The sequence below is a fragment of the Rhamphochromis longiceps genome, linkage group LG5 (assembly GCF_057381845.1).
Source record: "Rhamphochromis longiceps isolate RC_006_pf linkage group LG5, R_longiceps_female_GT1.1, whole genome shotgun sequence".
Lineage (NCBI taxonomy): Eukaryota > Metazoa > Chordata > Actinopteri > Cichliformes > Cichlidae > Rhamphochromis > Rhamphochromis longiceps.
The window spans coordinates 25,421,011-25,448,291 of NC_140561.1; the positions used below are offsets into that span (position 1 = coordinate 25,421,011).

The 27,281-nt window shown below is 42.7% G+C and overlaps 1 protein-coding gene across 1 annotated transcript in view; it reads left to right on the forward strand.

The window, feature by feature from the left end:
* Positions 1-6,408: 6,408 nt before the first annotated feature.
* The window catches only part of skib (SKI proto-oncogene b), a 29,480-nt gene continuing 8,607 nt past the window's right edge, over positions 6,409-27,281 (forward strand). The window contains exon 1 of the mRNA XM_085406854.1: positions 6,409-7,693. Within this exon, the coding sequence (XP_085262980.1) occupies positions 6,800-7,693 (894 nt within the window). The 5' untranslated portion in view covers positions 6,409-6,799. The remainder of the gene's footprint in view (positions 7,694-27,281) is intronic.

The window sequence follows — 27,281 nt, forward strand, 5'->3', positions numbered from 1 at the left end:
CTCCAAGTCTTAAGGTAACTTTATCCTTTAAGACAAATGTTAAGAAAGGGGAAAAAAATATGTGTTGGCACATAACCAGAAGAAAGGTTTTGGATATTCTGGTGATGTATCATTTTATTCATTGTCTCTTAAAGTGTTGAAATGTTTAGATCTCTTTAACTCTGTTGTATTATTTGTAAAAAGTGAAGAATAAATTGTTGGTTTTTTTTCTATTTTGTTTAAGTTTAACTTTATATTTTTGTTTCAAAATGTCCGTAAAACAAGTTCAGCATGTATTTAATACTCGTGTAATGTCAACATTTAGTAAATGTAGTTGCTTTTCTTAAAGTATGACGATCCAATGTTAGGATGCAGTTTAATTTTCCTACATTTGCTTGGTATACGTTTTGGGGGGGAAAAATAACATGCCCCTACTGTAATTCGACTTTTGATTAATAAAATCGAATGGTGAATGTTTTGACCTGCTCTTTTCTAAAATGTGTCAACATGACCATCCCCCTGAATATTACTTTGTGCTTTTGCATCTTAAGTTTGGCACCCTCCAGTGTTTGAATTTGGTCATTTATTCATTTCACAGTTCGTCATCTTTTTGCACCTCAGTCTGTTTGGATTTTTTGAAAGCCGGTCCGAATCTAAAAGTAATTATAAGTGGAAATTTTTAAAATATTTGCTAATATGAGCTGAGGTGGGCAATATAAAATCGTATTGAAAAAATATTACATTAAAAATAAAAGTTGTTATTTAAGTAAAAACAGCTAAAATCAGGAAAAATGTAGGTATTATTGTAGGCGAGTGTTATAGCATTATTTAAGTTAAACTTTCACCCATACCAAAATGTAAGCATTAGCCTTCAATTAATTTGAACCCTAATTGTTTATTGATCATTTCTTTAAGACTTAAATTGCTATTTTTCTGGATGATTAAGTTAAATGGCTGATTTTTCTTTTTGTTTGTTTGCTGTTTTGTAACAATTCTAGAAAAAAAATTTTTATTTATTTTTTTGTTAAATGCCCAATGCAAGTACCCAGAGCCTAAACTGGCATCTTCAAATCATGTTTTTTTTTTTTTTAACCAATAAATTATTTATAAAGAAGAAAACTAAGTGAAAGTATTGAAAGGAACTGCAGGATGTGAAAAGTCAGAACAATGACATATTTCATTTCTTTGTTTTTTTTCATAATTGTATAATTGTCAAATTAGCTGCTAATCACTGATTTGATTGTTTTATATCTGTTAAGCCATTTCAGGAGTTGTTATGGCTCCTTTGTCCACCCCCTGCAGCTCCCTGTGAGAAACAATATAAAAACGCCAATATGGAACTTTTCATTTATATTTGCTAACATCTGTTGCTATTTGTTGTTGTATGTAGGTCAGAAGGTTGGTTGCTATATGTAGCTAACAAAAAAGGATTGCCTCATGTCAAAAATAAAAACAGCCTTTTTTTCTTTTTTAAAAAGAATCCATGTTTCCAATCCATATTTTCTCCCTCCACGCGTGTTCCATTTTGTCTACGATAAAAACCACAAAATGTAAATTTTTATTATTGTAGTGCTTTCATTTAATTTCTTTCATTTATTTATGGTTTTATTGTATTCGTGTTTGTCAATACATAATAATAATATTTGCCTCTATAAATAGAGGGGAAGTATGAGATGACATATACATACTGTACTTGAGTCAAAAGCTTTAACCCTGAAATAGAACTTCACATCAGTTTTTGAGATTGACCTTTTTCATGCTGATGATGATGACATGATTATTCATGTTCAAAGCAGCTGCAACTGGCAATCATTACAAATGTGAATGGTTATGCTGACTTTGTGCATTCAGTCATTCAATTGCTGTTGTATCTGTCACCAAGAACATCACCGTACAGGCCAGCGAGACACCACGGATGATGAAAGATGCAATGTTCAAAGTACAAAATTACTCTTTAACTCTGGCAACATGGTGCATAAAGGTACCAAAGCACCATCACTAGAGAATACAGAGTTTCTTCAATGACCCTATGAATACCAGACAAATGTAGCAGACTATCTAAGACATCCCAGACAATAAAGCTGCTCCTCCACCCTGTGAGAACAATACAACCTTTCTAAATGAGCTCAACAAATATCTTGGGAGGTTCAAGGCACTCAGCAACACACCCGTAAAGAAAAATGTTCCAGTTGCTGATGAGCAGTCTTGAAATAGCTGAAGTCCGGAAGACCTCGAAAGGAGTGAACATAAGTAGCAGGCCCTGAAGACATACCTGGTTAGATGTTTAAGGAATGCAGCAACCAGCACACCTTCAATATGTCACTGGATCACAATGTCCTACTGTCTTGTTTCAAGATTGCTGCCATCATTGCAGTACCTTGAAAATCACTTGTTTAAATGATTTCTGCCCTGTAGCACCCACCTTAAAGGCAGCTGGTAAAGGACCACACTGTTTTCATTACAGTTTGCTTACTACCCAAATCACTCTACAGAAGACGCCATCTTCTCTGTACTACATCTCAGCCAAGCAAATGTTGTTTGTGGACTTCATTTCATCGTTTAAGATCATCATTCAACAGCATGAACATGCTAAACTAGTTCCCATGGGCCTCAGCACCCTTATGTGTAAGACTTCCTCACCAAGAGACCTGACCAGACTGTAACTTCATCTCTTTGAGCACCAGCTCTCCTCAGGCCCGTGTCCTGAACCCCCTGCTAACCCATGATTGCTGTCCGAGATTCACATTGTAAAGTATGCTGACAACACAGTGGTAGCAGGTCTCATTCAAGATGACAACAACCAGGCCTACAGAGAGGAAGTGAACCAACTGAACCAGCACACACTACTTGGCTCTGAATGTCAAAAAAACCCAAAAGGGGACTATCTTTGACTTTAGGAGGAGCCAGTACAGTCACATGCTATTTCTCATCACCAACAACACAGTGGAAATGATGAGCAGCATCAAGTTTCTGTGGATACAGATAACAGACACCCTGTTCTGCTCTCTTGTAAAGAGATCTCAGCAGCGCCTGCACTTTTTCCCACCGGTTGAGGAGAGCTCACCTCCCCCCTCGCATGCTCACCACTTTATATAGAAGCTCTATAGAGAACTTACTGACCGCATGCATGTCTGTGTGGTCAGGAGCCTGCAGTGCCTTAGACTGGAAGTCCCTGCAGAGAGTGGTGAGGACACTGGAAAAGATCACTGGGACTCCACTTCCCCACATCCAGGATGTTGCGCAAGAGCGCTGCCTGACCAGAGCAAACAAAGTCACACGTGACCACTCCCACCCCCACCATACACTTCCTGCTGGCCTCTGGGAAGAGACTCGCAGGATACACAACAGAATAACTGGATTCTGCAGCTTCTTCAGCCAAACCACCAGGCTGCTCAACTTTCAGTAAGCTCCCCCACCACTGTCGTACACATGCACACACTCATACAGTTGTTCTCAAGACTATGTTCAACATATGTTTGCAAAATATACATCTAATGTGCATTATATTTTTACAGATTTTTATTTCTATCTTATTCATTATTTCCTGTTAAATGAATGTGTCACAATGACCCATGTCAGAATCACCTGCTGTTTGAATTCTAAGGTTAGTAACTTGTCAGGAATAAAGTGATTTCATGACTGATAAAGGCATAAAATGTGAACTTGATATCACTAAGGTCATTTCTAAAATAAACTACAATCTAACTAATAATAATCTATTAGGTAATAACAGGAAAGAAGAACGAACTTCTTCATTACTGTTTTTTAATAGAATATAATCAGTATACACACACACACACACACACACGTATATATATATATATATATATATATATATATATATATATATATATATATATATATATATATATATATAAATGTAAACTGCACTGTCCAAAACCACATGACTCTAACAGTAATAAACAATGTGAACTGCCATCTCTTATGTAAAACTGCAAAATACCAACATCAGACCATCACTTAAGTGTTTAATGAGACAGTTTTTTCCTTTTTCTTTGTTTTATTAATGCTAAACTGTTATAGCAATTTTACTGCCAACTAAAAAAAAACAAAAACAAAAAAACAACAACCAAACATTAAACCTTTGACTGTTATGATTTTACAGAGACTGTTCTGGGGCTAAGGCTGCTTGCTACCGTAGCTGTTAGCATAACCCTACTCTTTTACCTGTTAGCATATTGTTAGCCACTGTGCTAATTTTTCTCCATTTGTCCTGGTGGCTTGGTAGCTTAGAAAGTATACACATTTCTATCTGTCATTTAGAGCAGAGAAAACAGTTGTTAAGTGAGATTATGACTTCAAACTGAAAAAAAGTGCAAAAGTAAGAGTGATCCTCTGTGCTAATGACTTCACCATATGCTTGGAGTCAAATGTTCCAGTTAAGATGATGAGACTGGAACTGGTGGGTTTAGGGATTTCCCTGCAGAATGTATAAATAAAGGCAAAGTTTGATCCTCTCTAGAGGGATCAAAATTTCTCTTCATCACAGACCAAGTCTCACAACCAGCAAAAGCAATCATTTGATGGGAGGTTGCTGGTGCTAAAGGAGCATCTGCGACTTGGCAAATCTGCCAGTTCAACTATTTTTTCCAGTTTGCACTATGCCTGATTACTGTGTGTTTAATAGAAATGTAAAGTACCATGTTTTATGTTCATTTTAGTCGGATTTTGTTTGAATATCAGATCCTATTTGATGATTCATCAGCTCAGAAATCCTGGAAATTGCAAAGGGTTCACAAACTCATGAACAACCACACTTTAACCCCTAAATTTAATTCATAATTAATATCTGTCTTTCATTTAGTCTTTCTGAAAACTTCTGAATTTAACTGGAAGAGGAAATTGATTTGTTGCTGATGTAAAATAACTAAAACTACACTGTGAAATTATCTATGAGAATTTCTGTTATAGTCTATTTAATTATTACACCATTAAACTGTAAAACTTAATAGCTTGTCTTGCTTGTTGACTAATAATTAAGTAACCTCAACTCGCACTCAGTTGGGCTTACTTAAGAGGGATAAGTCGCATTACGGTAACCGGGCTTAAGCAAAGACCTCTAATTTTAAGCTAATACACTTCATACATGGTCATGTTTACAAATTTTACTGTAAATAAAAACAGAAAATGTCACTATGTAGGGCGATTTACAAAGTGAGATCTCACTTTTTGTAGTGTTTCTACGTCTCACCCCCACCCCCAAATACAAACGTAAAGTAGTGCAATTACATGTAAATCTTCCAGGTAATTTTTTTTTTTACATTAGAACAATGCAAATTGTTAAATATAATGGAATCTACTCAGTTGAAATTGGCTTGATTGGTATAAATTCGGTTTAAACCAAGCACATTATCCTTAATGGTAAATTTAGATTTCATATATTTCAGTTGCATTTTACTTACAATTGTTGCCTCGTGTTTTAATGAGGGTGCAAAATGACTTTTCTACTTTGTTTAGCTGTATTAAGAGTTGATCAACGACGTTTCACGCCTGCCGGGGTTCATGGTGCACGAGTTTCCATCATGGTAGCCTGTTGTTAGCTAAACCTTTAACACTATTCTTGGCTGCACAAACACTGGAAACTGCATTACACATCAGCAAGTATCAAAGTCTAAACACAACATAACCGAAATAATGATCACAACACTACTAAATTAAGGTTTTGAAGTTAAATATTAACAGTCTCATGGGTCTTTGCACTCTGCAATTACAGAAGCGTCCTGCACAGGTAAGAAAGACATAAACACATAATGAAATTAAAGTATGCGCAAACATACTTTCCTGTATGCAGGAGAAAACGTAATATAAGTAAACTCAAGTGTACTTATTTTAATTAATTGAAGGCCTCATTTGCATTTACAGGTCAGCAATGTATACAAGTGCATATTTTAGAAACTATAGATTTTTTTAGGCTAATATATTTCTATGTAAATTATCGTAAAAAGAAACACAACAGAAGCACTCACAGTACAACACGGCCAACTTCAAACATGTACATAAGTCAGTAGTTACTTAATGCGTGCATTCGAGTATTGCATGTTTTTACTGTTTTCACTTACAAATCCCTCCATATCGTGTTAAAATCTGTGCTGACCGCTTTCTGCGACTGAAACAGTGCTGACCTACAAGGCGTATGCATTTGAAGTAAAGTTTGTGTTTGCTTTCCCAGTATCAACTACATTTTCCAGAGCTCCACCCTCGCCTGGGTTTAGAAAGATTTTTTTCCTTCTTTTTTTCTTTTTCTTTTTTTTTTAAATGTGCAGCTGCCCTGGAGCAGAGGGAGGAACAGCTGGCTGAGGGAAGAGCCAGCCCGGGGAGTCAGTCACATTCCTGGCTGGGATTCAATGACTGAACCAGACACAAACAAACAGAGAGGGCGAGAGAGAGAGAGAGAGAGAGAGAGAGAGAGAGAGAGAGAGAGAGAGAGCGACTCACACATTGAGTGAGTGGGGAGACAGCAGACTGAATGTGCGCCAGACTGAGCAGACGAGGCATATTTCGGGCGCACATTAGGAGTGCGTAAAACCGCAGGAGCATAGAAACATAGTACCCGGTGATTGTATGTTGGATAATACGACTTCGGAGTCGCCTAGTTGTCGACTTTAATTGCGTGTGCTTACAGGAACTGCCCTATGATTTCAGCAGCTCTCAGTTTTCTGAATGGACGCGCTGGGAAGCTTCTCCGGTGACATGGAAGTGCGCGTTATTGAGCGTGTAGCCGGATGCTGAGGACGCCCGACCCGATAAGTCGATTTCAGCTCGCATTTTGAGTTTTGAACTCTCTTCTCTAACCGACAACATGGAGGGCACGAGCTTCCAGCCCCATCCTGGACTTCAGCAAACTCTGCAGCAGTTTAATCTGAGTTCCAGGCGCTCCCTCGGTGGACCGGCGGCGTTCTCCGCTCGATGGCACCAGGACTCACTCTTCGGGAAAGATGGCAAATCCGTCGAGATGATGCTCACCCTGCCGGCTCAGACACCTCCAGTGATGTCCGGTCCACTTTTCATCCCGTCCGACCGCTCCACCGAGAGGTGCGAGACGGTGCTGGAGCGGGAACCTATCTCCTGCTTCGTCGTCGGTGGTGAGAAACGACTGTGCCTACCGCAGATTCTCAACAGCGTTCTCAGAGATTTCTCCCTCCAGCAGATCAACTCGGTCTGCGACGATCTCCACATCTATTGCTCCAGGTGCACGGCGGACCAGCTAGAGATCCTCAAAGTGGTGGGTATCTTGCCCTTCTCGGCACCGTCCTGTGGGCTTATCACTCAGACGGATGCTGAACGGCTTTGCAACGCGCTCATCTACGGCGGTACTTACCCTCCTCACTGCAACAAGGAGTCGGGCTCTCTGGAGTTGGAGCGAACCGAGAAAAGCTTCAAAGTGTATCACGAATGTTTTGGTCGTTGTAAAGGCCTGTTTGTCCCGGAACTGTACACCTCTCCGGGTGCCGCCTGCATCCAGTGCATGGACTGCAGACTCATGTACCCACCTCACAAGTTTGTTGTCCACAGTCACAAGAGACTAGAGAACCGGACAGTCCACTGGGGCTTTGATTCGGCCAACTGGCGGGCTTATGTGCTCTTAGATCCGGACTACACCGGGAAAGAGGAGAAGAGTCACCTGGAGAAGCTGCTCAAAGAGTTAAAAGGAAAATTTGATCTCACGGGAAAACGGTCCAGTAAATCTTGCAGAGTAAGTCTGTGTGTTTTCCCCCTTTTTTATTTTATTTTACAACGATGGCTTTTTGTGTTTGAGGAATTTTGCAGTGAATTGTTTGTTTGTATCTGTTGATATCTGAACTACATCATCTGCGCTGATTGACATTAATCTGAGAAGACTTCCTTCTTCTCAGGCCTGCCAAGTTTCCTTTGATTAACTGATTGATTGTATCTTTCACAAGTGTTACCAGCCTTATCAAATGCCCCAACAGGGTAAAAATGCTGATCAAATGTCACATCACACCTTTCTGTACCTGTCCCATCTCATTTAGAGGTTCACTCACTTCTTCTGTGTGTGGAAAAAAGTGAGACTAACAATCAGCTTAATGCTCCCGAGCATACATCCCATCACCTAAAACTCATCCACCCAACCCCCAGGGTTACCCAAGGGCAGCTGCATTATGATAAATTGAGTCTCCCTGATATATTTTATTAGTGTGTGAGAGAGAAGCGAGGGGGCAGGTCGTGCATTATGGTGCCATGAGGTGGAGAAGGGGGGGATAAGAGTTTAAGGAGGTCTTGAATATGGAAATGTGTGTGTGAAAGAGTGAGAAGAGGTTTGTGCTCATCAGGACAAGGATAAGAAATCTGAAAAGTGTGCGCGCATGTTTGTCTATGTGTGAGTGTCCCATTGTGGCTCCTTGCGTGGGTCAGAGATGTTTAGTATGGACAAAGGGCCAGGAGACGAGGTGGCTGTTCCTTCGTCACAGAGCAGCTGTTGTGTGGGACTCTGCTAATGAGTGGACATCTCTGTATGCATCACCATGGCGCTGCTCCAGTCTGAGCAGGAGCCAGGAGATGTCTCACAGGGAAACCTCAGTACTTGCTTTAATGGGAATAGACGCTGGTTTATAGAAACATGAAATGAGGAGGTTGTGTTGAGGCTCTTCGCTGCTGATTTATGTCACCTTTCCACGAATTGGATGGCCTCTTGACGAAATCTCTCCGCAGTCGAGAAATATCTGTCTGTGGTATTTAAGTCTTGCACCTGTGATGTTTCAGCAGGTCTTGACGCATGACCTGTGAGTTATATATTTCCACAAAATGTTGATTCCTGCACTGTCAGTGTTTCAGAGAGTGTGCGAGAGATACAGAGGGCCTGCTCATCATGGATTGAAAGGGACGAAGGGGGCAGTGTTTGTTTGTTTGCTGTGGTTCACTGTCAGTTGTGTCCCAGTTAGCAGACAGGCCCCGTCCTCAGGGAGCTGCACACCAGCGCTCTCCTATACATCAGCCTGACAGGCCAAGCTGCTGAAAGGCTGGACTGAGGCTCACAGACTGTGTTTGGCTCAGCTTACCCATAAAATAAAAACACAATGTTATCGGTCTGTCTCAGCCTCCCTCTGATGTCAGGGTGTTTTATTAATAAGAGGCAGCCCCGAAGGTTAGCTCCTCTGCCTGTAACATCTGTCTAGACTCCCACCTCATGCACTGAACATGGTGGTTGTTGCAGACACCGCCAGGGGAAGGTACTCAGTTTACTGGACCGACTAAAATGTATTTATTTATTTAAAATTCTAGTTTTTATTGATAACATGTGCGTGTACATGCAAGTATTCCCAGTCATATTCTAAATGGGGAAAGGGAAAAAAAAGTATTCTGCCCACAAAACAGCAGAAGCCGGATTGGCCAGGCCAGTCATTGTGTCTGTTTTGCATCAAATGCAGCATTTGGTCATTTAGCCCTATAATGTGCAGATGAGGGCAGATTGGAGAGAGCACGCCGCAGACTCTCTCATTCAGAAGATGCAGGGTGTGTGAGCCCGGCCTTGATATGTGTTGTCAAAGGGCCTTGACCTGTGACCTCGCTCCAAAGACACTGACCCAGCCTACCCCCATTCTTTTTACACCATCCAATCTCATGCCCTTGTGTCCAGTTCACTGGCCAGATGGCTTTCTGATAAAAGACGGAGGGATATTCACCTGGCAGACAAAAACATTTTTTCTCAGCCGCGGCTCAATTTCCAATGAAACGTCACCGTATTGGAACCATTAGGTCAATTTTCAGACGAATAATAATATTTATTACTCTGTAAATTTTATGGGAATAGACACAAATTGCTTTCTTCATTGCTCTGAACTTTGCATGTAATAATTTAAATATGAACTTTTCTGATTAGCATGGAAATCTTCAAGAAAGAGGATTTCAACTGGAGGGGGAAAAACTTTTTGAATATTGTATTTAAATTTAAAAAAAAAACAAAAAAAGCTCTAAGCAGTACGCCCAATGCAATCAATCATTTGAATGAGTGGAGAGTAAAAGTAGACTCTGGAGAACTGTGTCGACCCTCCTTAATGGAATGGATATTAAAACCACCCAAGTGAGGCCAATTTATTCCATTTCTCAACCCATTGTTCTCCTGGCTCAATGCAATTAGTCTCAAACCTGGAGTAAACCAGAGTGTGTGCCCAAGGCTGAAGGGTTGCATGTTTTGATCATGAGCTGTTTTTATAAGTGAATGAATAAATGAAAAAAAAATCTCTTGACTGCTTTCATCACCCGGTAACCATGCCTTTATCTGCACTTGTGTGTAGGTGTCTTTATGTAAAGCGGGTATAAAAGTGTGTTTGCATGTAAACAGGCGAGTGTAATGACTGGATCAGCTGTGCGAGCCAGATTAAAATGAGCTCACGGCCAGCTCATTTCCATTCCCATCTGTCTGCTGACCTCTGTAAAGCCCTGGATCCTGACGTGGTATAACTCTTTGGTCCTTGGTGGGCCTGTCTGACCCACTCATTAAAGACCCAACCCACCCGTATCACCATCGTGCTGTAAACACTGAGCAAATCGCATTGAATTCAGGTTTGGTAGCATGTTTCTCAATCTCCCGGCGCATCAAAAACTGCAGTTTCAGTTGGACACATCATTCTTTTGAGTGCAGTCGCCTGAGTCCTGACACCCACGTAAACTCGCTCCACCCTCCCTCCTCCCTCTGCAGTAGACAACACTCCTGTGCTGGCCAGAGTGTTTTGGCCAAAGCGGGGACAGTGTGTCAAGGCAAAAGGGGTGTCAGGCGCTCCCAGGGGTTGTGGCCTCCATTCTAGCGGCGATGACCCCATGTTTAAAGAGTGTCAGCTGGGGTTCTGTCATGGGTAATGTGCGCTAAAGACCTGCCGCCTCCTTTGTTTGGGAGCCAGGCTTTCAGAGGCTGTGAAGTGCAGCAGTTTCTCTTTGTTACCGTGCTGTTTCTTTAGCCGCTGTGTGGATAGGTCCGTAACCTCCAGCCTTTCCGAGGGTGGGAAATCCACGCTTGTGAGTTTGCTGTGTCACCGGTTTCCTAGTTATGTGCTCAAAGACAGAGTGGAGCCTTTGGTGGTGTCTGCATGTCTGATAGAGATAACACTGGGCAATAATTCAGTGTTATCATTAATAGACTTTCAGTTGAATCATATTGCTTTTTTGATATTATCATGTAATGATTTTATGGTCTTTTGAATTTGGCCTTATGGGTTATTTTAAGAAAATTAAATTGGAAGCAATTAATAGATTATTTTATGACTACAAATAGATCTGACATAATTTTCTCTGTCTATACAAATATATACAACAATTAAAATGATTATTAAAGTTAAAAAGGTTATTTTTTTGTATTTTCAACAGTCCATTTGTTGAAAAGCTTAAAAAAACACATAACATAACACTTTTGACTGATTTCTCCTGTAAAAATAACCACAAACAAACAAACAAACAAAAGAAGCAATAAATAAATAAAATAGCATAAAATATGTTATAAGTTATTAATGCCAGCAGTGGTTTTAACATCATTGTGTTCAAACTACTTCAAGTGTCTGCAAGTAAAAGCAAATTCATTCTCTGCATTTAAATTAAAGTATTAGGAGCTGTGGGACAAGCACAAAGCCAGCGCCTTGGTTAAAGGTATAATATAGTATTAACCTCAGTCCATATTATATTACTACTAATACCTACTTTAAATGAGGTTCTTTATGTGTTTTGTTTCTTGCATTCGCTGCTGTGTTTAGGCGCATAATGGCTTCTTACAAAGTGAAATCGCAAGAATTGGAGTAGAAAATGGATAAATAAAATACATTCATGCAACTTATCGAGGTAATTCAATTATTCAAAAACCCTAAAACTAAACAAGAAATAATTTCGGGGATTTCAGACATATAAGAGTGCCCGTTTCTTTTTCTGATCATTTTGCGTGGACGGGGTTTAGCTCGTTTCTGCTCTGAACCTCGATGACACAGTGCAGTGCTAATGTGTGAAAGACTTCTTGTATAACTCATGGAGTGAGGGAGGAAGATGATTAGTGTTGATCAGTGATGATGAGATGAGGGAGGAGATGAGCACTGGCTGTGACTGCAGTCAACAAGCCAGTCAGTCAGTCAGTTGGTCCGTTAGTGGCAGAACAGATGCCTGTATTGAGTTAGTGTTATTCCACAATCATCATCAATTCCTCCTCGATCACCTCCTGATTTCCAGCTCTGTGATTAAGAGTCAGGCCCATCTGGTGCAGAGACAGGAAATCCTGGAGTCTGCATCTGCTGCTGGCTGAGCTAGTAAGCTGCTGCAGTCAAGGGGGTTTAGGCTCTTATAATCCTACATAACTACTGGAATGCCGAGACCATAGTGCACATCAAAACCATCGTTTTCTCTGGATGGCATTTGCAGAACGTGCAAAGGCTCCGCTGTGGACTTTCTTCTTCTTCTTCTTCTTCTTCTCCCCACTCAAAGTATCCTCTCAATTTATAGCCTGTCCCAGTGGAATTTCGTAATTAGAGCATGAATTAGATATACTGCAGAGAGCACATTACATAGAGCAACCAACAGCGTAACTGCACATATAAAATTAAGTGCTCGCCTGGTGAGACATTAGAGGTCAAAAGACATAAAAAAGGCACGAAAATATTTATCCCTTTAAATTTCTTCTCGTCTCTCTATAATGACTTGCAGATCTAAGCTACAGAACTGTTAGACCACATTGGAGATGTGCTAATGGAGCTCCAGCCAGAGCAGAAGTAGGCCCTGCTGGTGCCATATGACAAATCGGCATGCTGCTCTCGCCTACAATCCGCCCACCAAACACCTTCAAAGCTATCAGGAGGATTAGCTCACGCAGCTAAACCAAACAGACTGCTCAGTGTTCAGACAGCATTTGGTCCAAATCTTGTTTGTGCCTCCTGTTTTGGTGGCTAGCAGATCACAATCGGGGGGCTGCTGTCGGTTCAGTCATAACTGGGGCAGTGCTGAGGTGATGCACAGTGCCGTGGCTGCGGCAAAAAGAAGAATAAATGTTTTAGGGATTTGGACGACTACCTTGCTCTTTGGGATATACATAATTTATTTTCGGATTAGGATGGTTTAGATTAACTTTGAGTTCTCTGCAAAGTTCAGAAGACGGTGTAGCCAAGGCAACTCAGACGGGCGCGAATGCACTTTTGTCTTTTTTTGTGACATAAAAGCTTCGTGTTCAGTTCTGGCGGGAGGGGAAAAAGGCTCTGGATCTGTTTTGTATATGTTTCTGCATGTGGGCAGGTGTGGAGAACAACATTTAGAGGCCTCTGTCAGACTCCACACACTGCCAGGAAGGACTCGTCCTCAGTCAGAGTCTGCGCCGTATGCTTGTGATTGGAGGGCGCCTGTGGTTGCTAAGCAGAGCTGCTCTTCCTGTGCTAAATAAGAACTTCATGCTCTCTGGCTGGTGGGCTCAAAAGTAGCACGCCAAAACGCACACTCACGCAAACACACGCGCGCACACACACACACACCTCTTACAGTACAGAGACCTAACGCGTCTCCATTCACTGCCCATCCTCTTTCATTGTGACCTCCACACTGTGACTGGACAACTCTCTCCTCCTCCTCCTCCTGCTGCCCTCATGCTTTCCTTCCTCCATCTCCTCCTCCTCCACTTCGCATAACATTCACTTCTCCCACAGGTCAGCACGGAGTAAACCTCCCCCCCTCCATCACTGAGACCTCCTCGACTGACACCACCTCTTTCTCTCTCCTCTGCCTCGCCACCATCACTCACCTCCTCAGTTTGACACCTCCTCAACCCTGTAGGACACACACACATGCATTCACACGCACGTACTCACAAAGACACAGACACAGGCTCTCCTACACTGAGTTCTCCTACTGCACTCCCCCTCACACTGCATTATACTTAGATCTCCACCTCCACTGTAGTGAGCACATGCTGTATCGGTCTGTATTCAGACTGGCCTACATACAGTATGCCACACATGTATCACTGTGCTGTTCCTTTGGTACAAAAGCTGCTGGTCTCACTCAGATGGATGGATGGATAGATAGATAGATAGATAGATAGATAGATAGATAGATAGATAGATAGGGAGTGAGTGCTACTTTGTCAGGATGACCTCATAACCATCCTCTAGGCTTTCAAGAGCCTGCTAAATGAACAAATGAGTGGGCTCTACATTTTTGTCTCTCTCCTGATGGGCTGTGTGCTATGAAAGATCTCTATCATGTTGTGTATCTGCTGGTAAAAGAGCACTGTGTCTTCTTCCTGAGTAGATGCATGTACCATGCGGCTCTTAGGAGTTTTATTTCGCTTACTTTTACTTTCTTAGTTGGTTACAGCTTTTGGGTCGTAGAAGCTCAATCATTTTGTGCAAGTCCCCGTAAGCTCTTCAGGCCAGCTCAACATGTTGTCTTGCAGAGACGAAGCAATGCAGCATTGTCAGCAGGCACCCGTATCAAATGAATTCAGCACAGCTGTCCTAGCAGACTCTATTGCAGTGATGGGGGGGGGGGTAGAGAAACGTTATTTATTCAGTATTAAACTCACCCCAGGACCCGTCATGGCCACTCTTTGCCACAGTATCATTTGGTCAGGTGGACCTTTTCCCTCTTTGACCTTGCCGGTCTTGTTTATTACCTCATTCAAAAGCAGAATGTACTGTAACTTTGCAAATGCATCCATCTCATGAGCTGGCCACCTGCCCCACTAGGTTCTCGCTGTCTGTTCTTTCTTTATTTTCAGCACACCAGTGGCTATATTTAAAAAGACAGGCGTAAAGATAGGCCACGGTTGCTCACACGCTGAGGTTACCTCCCCACACCCCCCACCTTTTTGCAGGTGTCTGATAGTTTCAAGATTGTCCCTGCGCTGCACTTGCTGTGCCGGCTGTCTAGGCAGGGCAGACTCCCTCCCTTGTGCTCGTAGCATTGACAAGCGTCTGGCTTTATTTCCAGCCAGTCGACGAGCTCAGACACAGGCAGCCATGGACTGAAATAGAGCAGGCCCACCCTTTATCCTATAATGAAGGGACTATTATAAGCCCAAAAGTGTCTTAAGCTGTGTATAGCCGATGTCAAGGGAAGCGCTAGTGCATACATCATGTTAAAAAACATCAAGCTGCTTTAAAGATTACCATCAAAACTAATCACCTCTCCTTTTGCCGTCAACAGCCTTAATCTGCAGCACAGGAGTATGTGTTTAAGTGCAAGGTCATGCCACCTCTCGTGAGCTGATGAGACTCTTTGCTTGAGACAAGAGTGAGAAAAAAACATAGGAAGACAGTTTTGAACTAAAAATAAGACAATAAAACAAATCTATTTGGAAGAAAATCGGTTCACTTGTGACCTCGTACCAGTCGGCTGAAAGCAGAGATAACAGTCTGGTCGAGGCATCTGTCCCATATGGAATGTATGAATTATTCCAGGGGTAGCAGGGCGTTGTTGGAGCACTCATCTTCACAAAGACGCCCATCTCTGAATGTCCATATTTAATTCACTCCTTTCAGCTGCTGAACTGTACAGGCTGCCGATATAATGAGTCCCTCCAAAGAGATTAGCCGCCCTGTCATCAATGCAACTCCCTAATTTCTCTGCCTGTGTTGTGGTGCAGGCTGCTGGGATAAAGGGCCTTGGCCGGACACAGTGGGAGGAAGTGGCTTTTGTGTTGCAAGCAGGTGCAGTGGAATGACAGTTTGGTTTTTTGGATACGTACGTGTATGTTTCTCTGTGTGTATGTGCGTGCAGTTCTATATCTGGCTAAGCTTGGAGGGTATGTGCTCCCTGAGTGCCTCTGAGATACACCAGGAACCTCTGGAGCTTGACTTGAACCCTCAATCACAGGGCTCTTCAGGGGTTTGCAGTAAATTCTTCAGGCGAATGGTTTTCTCTCCCCTTCGTCGTCCTCCTCCTCCCCCTCTTTTTTCTCTCTTTTTTTTTGCTCACATCTGGTGAACAGCGCTAGCACCCCTGTCATCTTTTACTGCGTTGAGGTCATTTCCACCCTATCAGTAAAGTGGAAACACATGATGTGCAGGATTCGGCCTTAATGGGGTGGGGCTGGCATGGACCAGCACTGACACAGCTTTACAGCCAAGAACTGCCAAAAACGGCCTCTCTGTGAAATGCCTCCTACTTTAAAATTAAAACCATTTGGGGGTAAATAATATTAGAATGCACAAACCTGTTAAAAATCATCACTAAATACAAATAACTGCTATAATTAGTCACTTTAAAAACACACACACACACATAGGATGTGCACATGTTTTCCAGAAATGCTGCAGTGAGGTGGAGCTTCGTCTGCAAGAACAAAGCTGAAGTAACTCATGACGTTTTGAAAGTGCAATAAAAAAAACTTACCAAGCATTGTTTAGACCTACACAATGATAAGTGTATAATGAGTACCAACTCCGGAAGACTCTTTTTGGAGTTTCTCTTCCTCTGTTCAGAGTTTTATTTTTGCTGTGAAATTCTTCTCTTCGTATAGGCTTTTTTTTTCTTTTTCTTTTTAACCGCATTATTGAATCCAACTGGTGAGCCGGGTACAGACTTTGGTACATGCTCCAGATAAAGGGTGCATCCTCGAGTTTAATTGGGATTCTCCTCTAGCACTAATGTGGATTCCCTTTAGTCTGTTGCGGCTCCATTCTTCTTATAACATTTTTCACAGCACAGCCCGCGGTGTTTGTTATTCTTCGAGATGAGCTTGTGTCATTTGTGAAAACTCAGCTCTGCCTTCTGACACGTTTTGCTTGATTTCTCCACAGTGCATCATTAGCAGCGGATTCATCTCGCCACAGATTTGTTTTTAAGTCGGGCAGAATTTTTTTTTCAAACCATTGACCAGTCTTTTTTAAAAAAAATTTTACCTGCTGATTTTAACTGTTAAAAACATTGTACAGTAATATGCCCAGATAATGTGCCGCTAAGGAATCTCAGTGGAATTAACAGTTTTAATGTAGTTTTACTGCCTCGCTACATGGATCTCAATGTGCCTCCAAGCAAATTCCAGTCACACTGTGGTTTCCATTTTGTGGTAGACAGAGCTGCAGTGTAAAAAGGGGTGGGCTACAGTCAGTCAGTTACTGCTGTCTGTGAGCAGACTACGGGCAGGCAGAGCGGCTGCTCAGAGCAGCTGCATGGATTTTTATTTCTGCTGTCCAACAGGACTCCATCACAGACTGCAGCAGCACTCATTATTGAGGGCACACACTCCTGTGCTGCATGCCTCTGTCCTCATTACCTCTGCAGCAGCTTAGCTCTTTGCCTTTGTTCTCTCTCTTGGCCTGAAACTGGAGAATATGGAGAGAAGTGCTGAGGCTGCAGTTAGCTGGGCTGCCCACAACTTCTGCCGCACAGGAGAAAACATAGCGCAGACAACCACCACCCCCCTAAGCCCTCTCGTCTACATATTTTCACAAAGCCATCGCACAAGGGATGCTCTAGTTTGATTTATCACCCCGACTTCGATGTAGGCTGGTTGGATAAGAGCCTCGTTTCTTTGCCCTCGTTGCCCGTCTGTGTCTTGTTCGATTAAAATAGTTCACTCTTAGGTGTGTTTCGTGAGTTGGCCCACTGAACAAATGCCCTCAGGCCCATTCTGCTGTGTGAAAGGTCCCATAGACCTGCTGTTCAGAGGCATTAAATGGCAGCCGGGCAGAGTGGCTGGAGCAACAGTAAACTTTTATCACACTAATAACCCACAGACACAGCTAGCCTAATGGCTTTGCCAGCCATGGCAGGGGTTGCCTGCAGGTCAGGTTGAATTGCAGGACATAAATGGTAGGTTCCAACTGGTAGAACAAATAAAGGAAGAATTAATAAAAGAGGGGGGACGGGCATCCAAGCCTTGCAAAGGGGTTAGAAAGCCGTTACTGGAAGGACAGATAATCACCTTAAATTATTTGCAGTAATAGGACGCTTTTAATTTGACTGCTCTTTTATAGCAACGTGATCGGTGGCCTTTTAACCCTCTTTCCCACCCCACTCGGTTACCTTTCAAGCACTGGATTCACTCTGAGCCCTCAAAGGAGACAAGTCCTGCACGAGTGACAAGTGCGTGAAAAGATCTGCGTTTGCCCAGCGCTCGGTGAAAACATCAGTCCGAGAAGTAGCTGTGCTAGAGAGAGGGTGGGGGGAACATTTGTTAATGGAGTTCGAATCTAAACTTTTCCTCAGATTCCTCTCTGCCTCTGGCTGAGGTGGACGGGTGTTGAGAGTGTTTGTTTTAGGTGAAGTCAGTGCTGGAACAGAATGTTGTGAACCGCAGGCCAGACTGTGGTTCTGCGGTTCAGCTCCGACTTGAATGCAGACGGCTCTGTTTGTTTTGCTTCCCCGTTTCTCAGGGAGAATTTTAGACGCTGCCAAAGTCCTGCGCTCACACCCAAGACACGCAAATAAAAGTCCTTCACAGGGGGAAAAAGAAAAAAAAGTACCTGGGTGTAGTCTCTCCATCTGGACTTCACCACCTCCCCTGGTGGAAGGGTACAGTTCCATACATATCTCATCTTGTAAAAGGGCTCTTTGGGAGATGAGATGGCATTGGATTGCGTCGGTGGCAGGATGTTTGTGTGTTGTCTTCCAAGCCTTTTCATAAATAGCAGTTGTTATGTTACCGAGGTCAACTGGTTTTACTAGACTAGAGAGGCAAGTCCAGAGGCAAGGAGGCCTCCCTACCATCTGGCAGCCATAAAAGAGGGGAGCAGAAGGTTTTTAGTGGGGCTTTATGGGATGGTGGGTTGAGACATTGAGGGGAGGAGAGACATGAGTGGATGGTGGACTCTGGTTGCCCTCGAGCTGCAAAGCTTCCCCTGCAGTCTGAATGACAGGTCAGAAGTTCATTGCCTCTTTCTCATCTCGCATCTGCCTGGTAAGGTGGAGGAGGTGAGGAGTTCGAGGGCAAAGGAGAGGACGTCACCGTGAAGTTGCTATTGCTGCTGTGAATAGAGATGTATTCTGGGCGAGACATCTGCGTTTTGTTTTATGAGCCCGCTGTATTTTTAAAAGTGTTTCAGGAGACTATAGTCAGCTGGCCTGTTAGCTTGTTATGCTACACAGAGGACGAGACTGAAGTCCTACAGATGGTGCAGGATTATGTGGCTGCGTAAACACGGGTGATTCAATGACATGGTGTTGTTTGGGTATGCGTCACTCTCTCAAAGCACCCTGCTCGCCACAGAGTAACGAACAGTAAGTTGTTTTGGACAACTGCAGATCCAGGGTCTCTCTCTCTCTCTCCTTTTGTCCAGAAACGGCTTCACAGTCAGGTGGTGGCTTCATTTTACCTTAAGTGGTAATTACAACATTGTTAAGCCTTGAAAATGGTCGAGCTCAAGGAGAGCAGGATGCTCATGGAGACTTCAGGGATGAAGACACTCCAGAGACTCTCAGTTGTGATTTCTTTTCCAGTTTTTAAGAGCCTGAGCTGGAGCTGTCTGGTCCATCTGAAGCTGGATTCCCAGCCTTATAGGTTTTCCAGAACGGGGTTATCATTGCAGAGGACTGTGCAGCTTTGCTGACTCTGGCACTGATACCTCCCATAGAGACTTCATTTGTTGTTATGCTGCAGCTGAGATGCGTTAACCCTTTAGCCCCTTTAGGATATTTAGCTAATGGAGGGATATGCCACTCTGTTATTACTTACACTAACCTTGTGCAACACTTCCATGTCACAACGTGCACATACGTTTGCGTAATATGAACGCTCTAATTAAAAGACGGAGTAAAAGTCAATTTGCTAATAATATAAATTATGTATACTGACCTCTTTCTCTCACCAGTCTGCCACTGGGGTTTTAGACCCTCTGCTGCTTCATGCAGTCTGTATACAAAGACAAGAAAAGTGCTGACGGCGAAAGAATGAGAGCGTGTTTGGCAGGCACGCCCTTGTAGGTTTCTGTGTCACTCAGCGCTATTAAATTTTTAATCGTTTCCTTGCCGTGGTATAACGCTCAACAAGGCTCTGCTCACACAGTGTTTATGCTCTGTGCAATTCATAAAATAGGGGGAAAAGAAAGTAAAAAGTGGGATTTTTATTTTATTAAGATTTTGAAAAAAAAACTGTTAAGTTAAAATATTGTTTTCTTATTTATTTTCTTACTTATTCCCGACAAAACGCAGAAGTAGAAGCTGAACTAAAGCTGCTTTTAAGGGCTGCACTCACAATGAGATTAATCAATTAGCGGGTCGATAGAAGATGCGCTGCCAACTATTAATCCACATATAAATTCAGGTTATTTTTTTCAAGCACACTTGGACACTTAATAACGTCAATTTAATTATTCAGTTATCCAGACAAAAAGTCAAACTGCTGATGAATCCGTGGCTTGTTGGAGTCGTCTCTGTGCCCTTTGAGGCAGACACCACAGTAGTAGTCATCATAATAATAATAACAATAATAATAGCTGCAATTTATAAAGCTCCACCCTCGGTGGTGTTACTGTCATTCCAAAGTCCTCAGTATGATTTATTGAAGTGTCTCCAAGAATTATCATGACAATGATCTTAAATATTCTCGATGCCAACATCGTTGATTGCACTTGCCAAACTTTAAAGAAAGCATCAAAGGCACCTTCAAAGGCAGGCGCAGTCAAAGAATCCAGCCACAGATTCACGGAGAGCCTCTCAGCATACTTTGGCCTATTTATCAGCTCGCATTTTGCGTCACGCGAGCGTCTCGAGCATTAGGAAAAGGAGTGAAATAAAGCACAGGCTCTTGATTGAGAGGCTGGAAATGAGGGACTCTGCTCTTTCTTTAGTGGTTCCGTCCACTGCAGTGATTCAGGGGATAAAAATGTGGCCTGTGTCTCTTTAAGAGCGCTGGCCTGTCTGCAGAATGCATCAGTCCTGTGGAGCAGACACAGGCCAGCAGGAGGAGGGGGGTAAAGGGAGGAGCGTGGGGCTATGTGGAGGGAGGTATGAGGACAGGAGGGAACAGCCGCAGTCTGGGCTTCCAGCCTCCTGGCTAGACTGCTGAAAGTTATTATTGAGTTCCTGTGTAGGGCCTCCCCTCCCTGTGGCATACTCCTCTGTGTTCACTACAAGGTAAACGGCGAGTATGGGAGAACCAAACAGAAAAGTTGGCAGCCTCACATGCCCCTTTGCAATGACCTTATATGCAACAAATAAAGGATAATTTTGTTTGATTTGGAGTTTTTGCAAGGGTGAAACCTCTGAAAGACTCGCAAGACTTGAGAGAAACCACACATGCGCGTAGCCTCGCAGCTGCCTGAGAGCAGCTGAAACTGTGGCCTAGCTCACGGTTGTCTTGAGTTACAGTTTAGCAGACATGTCCTGTTTTCTTAGGAATGGCCTTAACCAGTCAAGACATGAAGGTTGACGGCTCACCAATAAGAAAGCGGGGGGACTAAATCCTCGTCTGGCGTGCTAAATGATGAGTATGATTCAAGGACAGATGGTGGGAGGACAGCGTCTCCTTCGAGTAACTTTGTCTTTAGCGTAGACGAGGCATAATTTGCTGGAAAACGATGTGGTTGCATAAAGCTTGAGAACAGGACCGACTGCTTTCACAGCGCCGTTTTCGCAGGACTGTTTTCAGTGCTGCAGTACGTCGCGACTCAGAGATTTGCTGTCTGAGGAAAGGCCATGCAGATTACATACTTACATACATCATGCCCTCCGCTGAGGCCTGTGCCTGCCTGCAACACTAATCCCTAGCTTGCCTCCCCTTTAGCGGCTACATTAGGGCCACAGAGCGCCTGCGTCCTTCCAACTCAGCCCACCAAGCGAGAGAGAGAGACAGACTTTTACATAATGCTCTGTTTGGTGCATTTGTTCCGAACCTGCTGCTGCTTTATAGCAGAGCTCCTGCAGGTTAACCCAGCTGCTGCCTTTCCCACTTGCCATGGCTCCAGTCCACAAAAAGGCTGAACCCGTGCAGCACCTGAGGCTCGTCGGGAGCCCGCGAGACTACTTGCCCGCACATATCTTCTGCAGCTTATGTCACATGTTCGCCCTGATTAATCCCAGCATGTGCCTTCATTCATGGTCAGTGCGATCATTTGGCCTCTGCTTTAAAGCTGTCCCAGGCAGGGTTTTGCAGGAAAGCTGGGCGAGGGGGGAAAACCCTGGCGCTGAAATGGGTATTTTGTGGAGTTCTGTTTGTTGAGTCAGAGCTTATGGGCTCTACTGTTATGTGGTTGCCATGGAGAAAAACACAGGCTCTTGTGCAATAAAATCATCCAGGAAAAGACATTTCCAAGAATTTTTTAGAGTGAAGAAACAGACGGCAAATCGCAGAATTCATGAGGTGCTGCGGTCCACCACCCAGCCCCTTCAGTCCTCCATTTTAGAGCGCTCATATTCATTTTATGGAAGCGGCTCGGCTCGAGCCCTCTCACCTAATTATTTCTGTAAGCAGATATGTTTTCCTATGAATGGAGGAGGGACACAAAACCAGTGTTTAAGGATGGAATGTGTGATCTTAGGAACGGATGTTGTGGGTGTTTTATCCCCTATTTCCCTTACAGACAATTCCTCTAACAAGTGGAAACAAGTGAAATGCTATTTGATCTCTGTCAAATATTACTGTATACACACACTCACTGTGAGGTCGTCGTACATTTGAGCCAGATTGTTAGTCTGCCAGCGAGAGGAGAACATTTTCAGACGCCGTAACTCGTAATGTTGTTTTGAAAATAGGTTGACAGTTAATTAGTTGAACAAGTAGAAAACTTAGCGGCTTTCTTGTTTTGGGCGTTTTTTTTTTTTTCCCCCATCTGGAGTCGTTCTCTTCAGTTACGTCAGTGCTCCTTATTGCTCGTTAATGTGAGTTCTTTTATTATTATTTTTTTCCCTCACCATTTCCCGTCTATTTAAATGGGCCCATTAGCACATTTCAAATCGTGCAGCTTTCTGGTTGCGTTTCTTTTGCATCTGGAAAAATGCCTACTATGCAGCGCTGCAGTCACAAATGATACAATGTTACAGGCTTGGAGGCTAAATTTCAAGTTCAAAGATAATTAAAAAGAATGCCTTTAAAATTCCCATCAGGTGTCTTTTTAATAGTGTTTCACTGTTTAAATAGAAACGCCATTGGTGGAACAAAGATTAGCTCCTCTAAGCTGGTGACCAGGAAGGCTGCATTTCAGCTAAATGACCTAGAATGGTATCTATAAATTTCAGCAGGATTTATTACTTTGCTTCAACCAATTAGCTCCTGAGCATTTTCTCAGGATGTATACTGTGTTGGTGAAATTACATCTCATGGGACCCTGGGTGAGCAGTGACCCTAACTTCACCTCGCCCTCTCACAACTTTTATGGCCTCCTCCCCCAAATCCCCTTCTGCCCCCCCGCCCCACCCCCCTTCCATCCCCTCACACCTCTTAACCTCTGGTATTCATCCCATTTTCATCTTTCCAAATAAACCTGCCACCTGCCCTCCTCTCCGCTGCCTGATCAGGGGGGCATGTGGTCATGTGGCTCGTATTACCGTGAAGGCACGGCACCGCAAGCCGCTCCTCAGCTGGTCAGTGAGCTGCTTTAAAATTTTGAAAAATGACCATCCCCTCAGTGACTCATTGGTTACACTGGGTTTTTATCATCAGCTTGTACTTTAAATTGGCTGCGGGTAACTGTGCCGTAAGTTAGTCTTTCTCAGATATTCAGTGATTTCCACAGCGAAGAGCCTGGTGAACAGTCTGAATGAAGATGAATGTATGACCGCTGCAATTATAACCCAGGCTTTGAGTCAGATCTGTGATAGCCACCAAACTCGGGAGACCCTCAAAAGTCTTCTTAAAGATTAAATTGAACTCTTAATGATTAATTAAATATCTTCTTAAGCTAAGGTAAGTTTCCTGAGCAGTTGGGCATTTCAGTGAGGAAAGGTGTTATGTTTTGTTGACTAGATAAGACGGTCAATGGGAACAAAGTGCAATACAGTTGATTGGATTTCATTAAGTATATTAATAATATCATGACTGCTGGGAACAATGGAAATGTACAATTCTGGCTAAAAATTGCATTATAGAATGTAAGGATGGCAATCCAATGTTGGTTTATGAAGAACTGCAAGAGAACATCCAAGGAAGTTGTGATATTATTTTGTGAAATAAATAACTGGCAACCCTAGTCAGTAATGAAAACGGTGGGAAGATACGAAAGTATAATGAGAATAGCCGATTGATTAACGGGTATGGCTGTAGTTGGAAAGGGTACTGATGGTAGTAAGAGAAACGATGTGTGCCTTTAGGCCAGAAGAGCATGCTCGCTGGATGCTGAAACAGAATAAACCGAAGAATAAATAATTGAAATATCTCGCATAATAAATAGCAAGTGAGGCGAAGCAGCCTGAATCGGTATGGAAACCACGTGCTTGGATTTGAAATTGGATGTTGCAAAACATGAGACTAATCTGGATGAAAGTACAAGCACATGGCACCAACCCAGATCTTTACAGATGTTATCTCCTTTCAAAATCGGACTGGAAGAGAATAAAATATACTGACAAGAATGAACCGCTGCAAACCTGGCAACCCATTGAATTTAATACCTGTATGAGGACTTCAAGATTTACTATGTATGCTTTTTTTCATAATTGATATTTACAGCCCTGTTGTAGTTTAATAAAATGTAGAAATGGTGACTATAAATCCCATTTGACTCTTGTGTATGTAAAATTCGGACGTAATTTTCATTTTTTCAATTTACATCCATATGTAAGCAGCGGTCCTTCAATTTGGAGGCCTGGCTCTTCCTCAACGATGCCGGGCTCCCAGGCCGCCTCCTGTGCAAACCTCACAGTCTCTGCCCTGTGAGGGAGGTGCAGTGGAGTCTTCTAGTACCAGGTACTGGGAGTGATATAATGGTCTGTGTATTTGGAGCTGTTTGTGTTTGGGTTACCGAGAGGTTATCCGGTGACATGTTAATCGTCAATCTGCCTTCTTTGCTGTGGCATTAGTATTAATCTGCAGGATTAAAACTCAGCCAGTCAGACACTGGACTCACAGCCTTTACTGTAGAGCTTCGCTAACATTGAGAGAGCTGTGCACACATCCCTGGGTACAGGCTGGGATGTGCTTATCGGCATTTACAGTTGGAAGACATCAGTCCTCTGATTAGATGATGTTTGTTAACACATCGTGTTTTGGAAGTAACAGAGTCCGTTTTTATCAGAGATTTTCACCCGTGTCTTTCATCGCTCAACAGTCACAAATCAACAGATTTTCCACTGACTCCTACCCCCACCCCCCTTTTTTTTTTATTCCCACATAGTGTAAATAACTATTTTCTTCATTCAGTCTGAAAGTATTTTCATAAAGACTTAATTTAACAACTGTAAGCATATAAGGGTCAGTTTATCCAGCATGGTAGGTACTTTCCAGCCAGCATAAACCATTTTGCCTTTCTTGTTTTTGACAAGAAAATGAGCACATTGAGACCCTGATGACTGAAAGATGCTCACGGCCTAACAGAGAGTCCATAATATGCAGCTGAACTGCATGCGATGTACCTCTTTTATGGAGTAAAAGATATGGTATTCTGACCTCTGCTGCTCCGAGCAATTTTTAAATTGCTGGAAAGCCTCCATAAATGAAGCCTACTGATACACCTACAGATATATTTTTTTAGCTGCTCTATCACAAAATTAATGTCAGCACCATTGTCTTGAGCACCATGTTTTTTAATTCTAGATTTTTTTTTTTTTTTTTTTACATTTATAGAATGGAAATTATTGCAGTTTTTTTTATTACATATTTCAAATTATTTCCAACAATTCCAGCTTTTGGGTTTAGAAATCACCTCCTTGTTCTTTTAAGACAACAAATCTGCTGTCGCTGATGTTCAACATCAGGGCTGCTCAGCTAACGCCAGATTGAGCGTGTTGTCTGTAAGTAAGAGGTGTAAATGTGGGTGATATTTTCAGGTCTTTTAACTTTAAGAATATCACTAATCATCTTAAATGAATCGTATTTGTGCTTCAAACTGTGACGTAAAATCGAGGTTATAGATCACTTAAAAACACACAAGTGCACCACCGCCGGAGAATCAGATGAGGGTCAGTGTAATGCCAAGGGATTAAGCTTGCATGGCAATGTCGTTGCTGGCACTGCCGTACAACACTAACGCAGTGATTTTCTCTGCAACGCTGGTGCATTAAATGAAGTAATTAGGAAATATATTGATCCGTTTGTGGCGTTAGAATAACAGAGAAAGGGCTAGAATTTCTCCTTTTAGGTGTTGGAAGTACTTTGGAGCACATGGCTGTCTGGTAACCATTTTGGTTGGCCGGACAAAAGCTTTCTCACAGCTTTCCCTTCAATTCCAGAGCACTTAGACAATCGAAATCTTGGGTGATGCTTATAAAACTGCCTGGTTGCAGCTCTTTTTTTTTTTTAAATGACAAAGTATTTTCTTTAAGTACCATTCAAGTCCACCCATATGTAGTGAGTATTGCCCATAGACCCCTTTTTATTTCTATGTGTGATGCTCTCAAAAGTTGTGTGAATATATTTGATGTTGATTTGACGCATTCTGGTTATCAAATTATTTTCCGTTTACATAGAGTGAGTCATAGCTCCTTCTCCCTCCCTCTGTCTTTCTCATTAACCTTCATCCCCTCAGGCCTTCTGGTCCGGCCTGCTCTTACATTATTATAAGTGTGCTAAATGTTATAGAAACATAAAGGCTTTGTGTCTGTGCATTCGTGTGGTATGTCCCAGTGAGATCGTGGCACAGAGCGAGTGTTTCTTTGCCCGCACCGGTTAGTAGATACTGCCTCGCGTCTTGCTTCAGATCTGGTCTGATTTCTAACTCTCTTATTCCAAGAGTACAGCAGGGGGGCTCAGACAACTATCTGCTGAATTTGGCACTATGTGTGTCTAGAAATACACCAGTCACAGAGCACGTTTCATTTCCTAAGATAACTTTGACTCACAACCATACCGAACATGCTCAACCTAATAAAATATAATCTGCAGCACTATCTGCTTCACGTCTTTTAGTGTCGGGTTTCCATATCTGTTGAAATAACTTATGAGTGCTTCCTAGTGTGAGGTCATCCTCTGAGGGAGAGAGTGATTTGGGCACCGCTGTCAACACCGCTGTAAGAAAGGCCGGCGGGCATGTCCCCGTTGTTATGGTTGCCATGTTTGGACCTGACTAGGAATTCACATTCAGTAGTACAGTAATCTTTCTTTGTGTTTGCTCTCACCGCCGAGATGATCTTTTCATGCGCACACAAGCAGTTCGCTTTATTCAGGAACAAGTTTTTTCATGATGAGGATCGTAAAAATGAAACTTGTCATCAAAAGATTAGAGAGTTTATTGTGCCCTAATATTTTTTCATCCGCATTTGCATGTGATGTATGA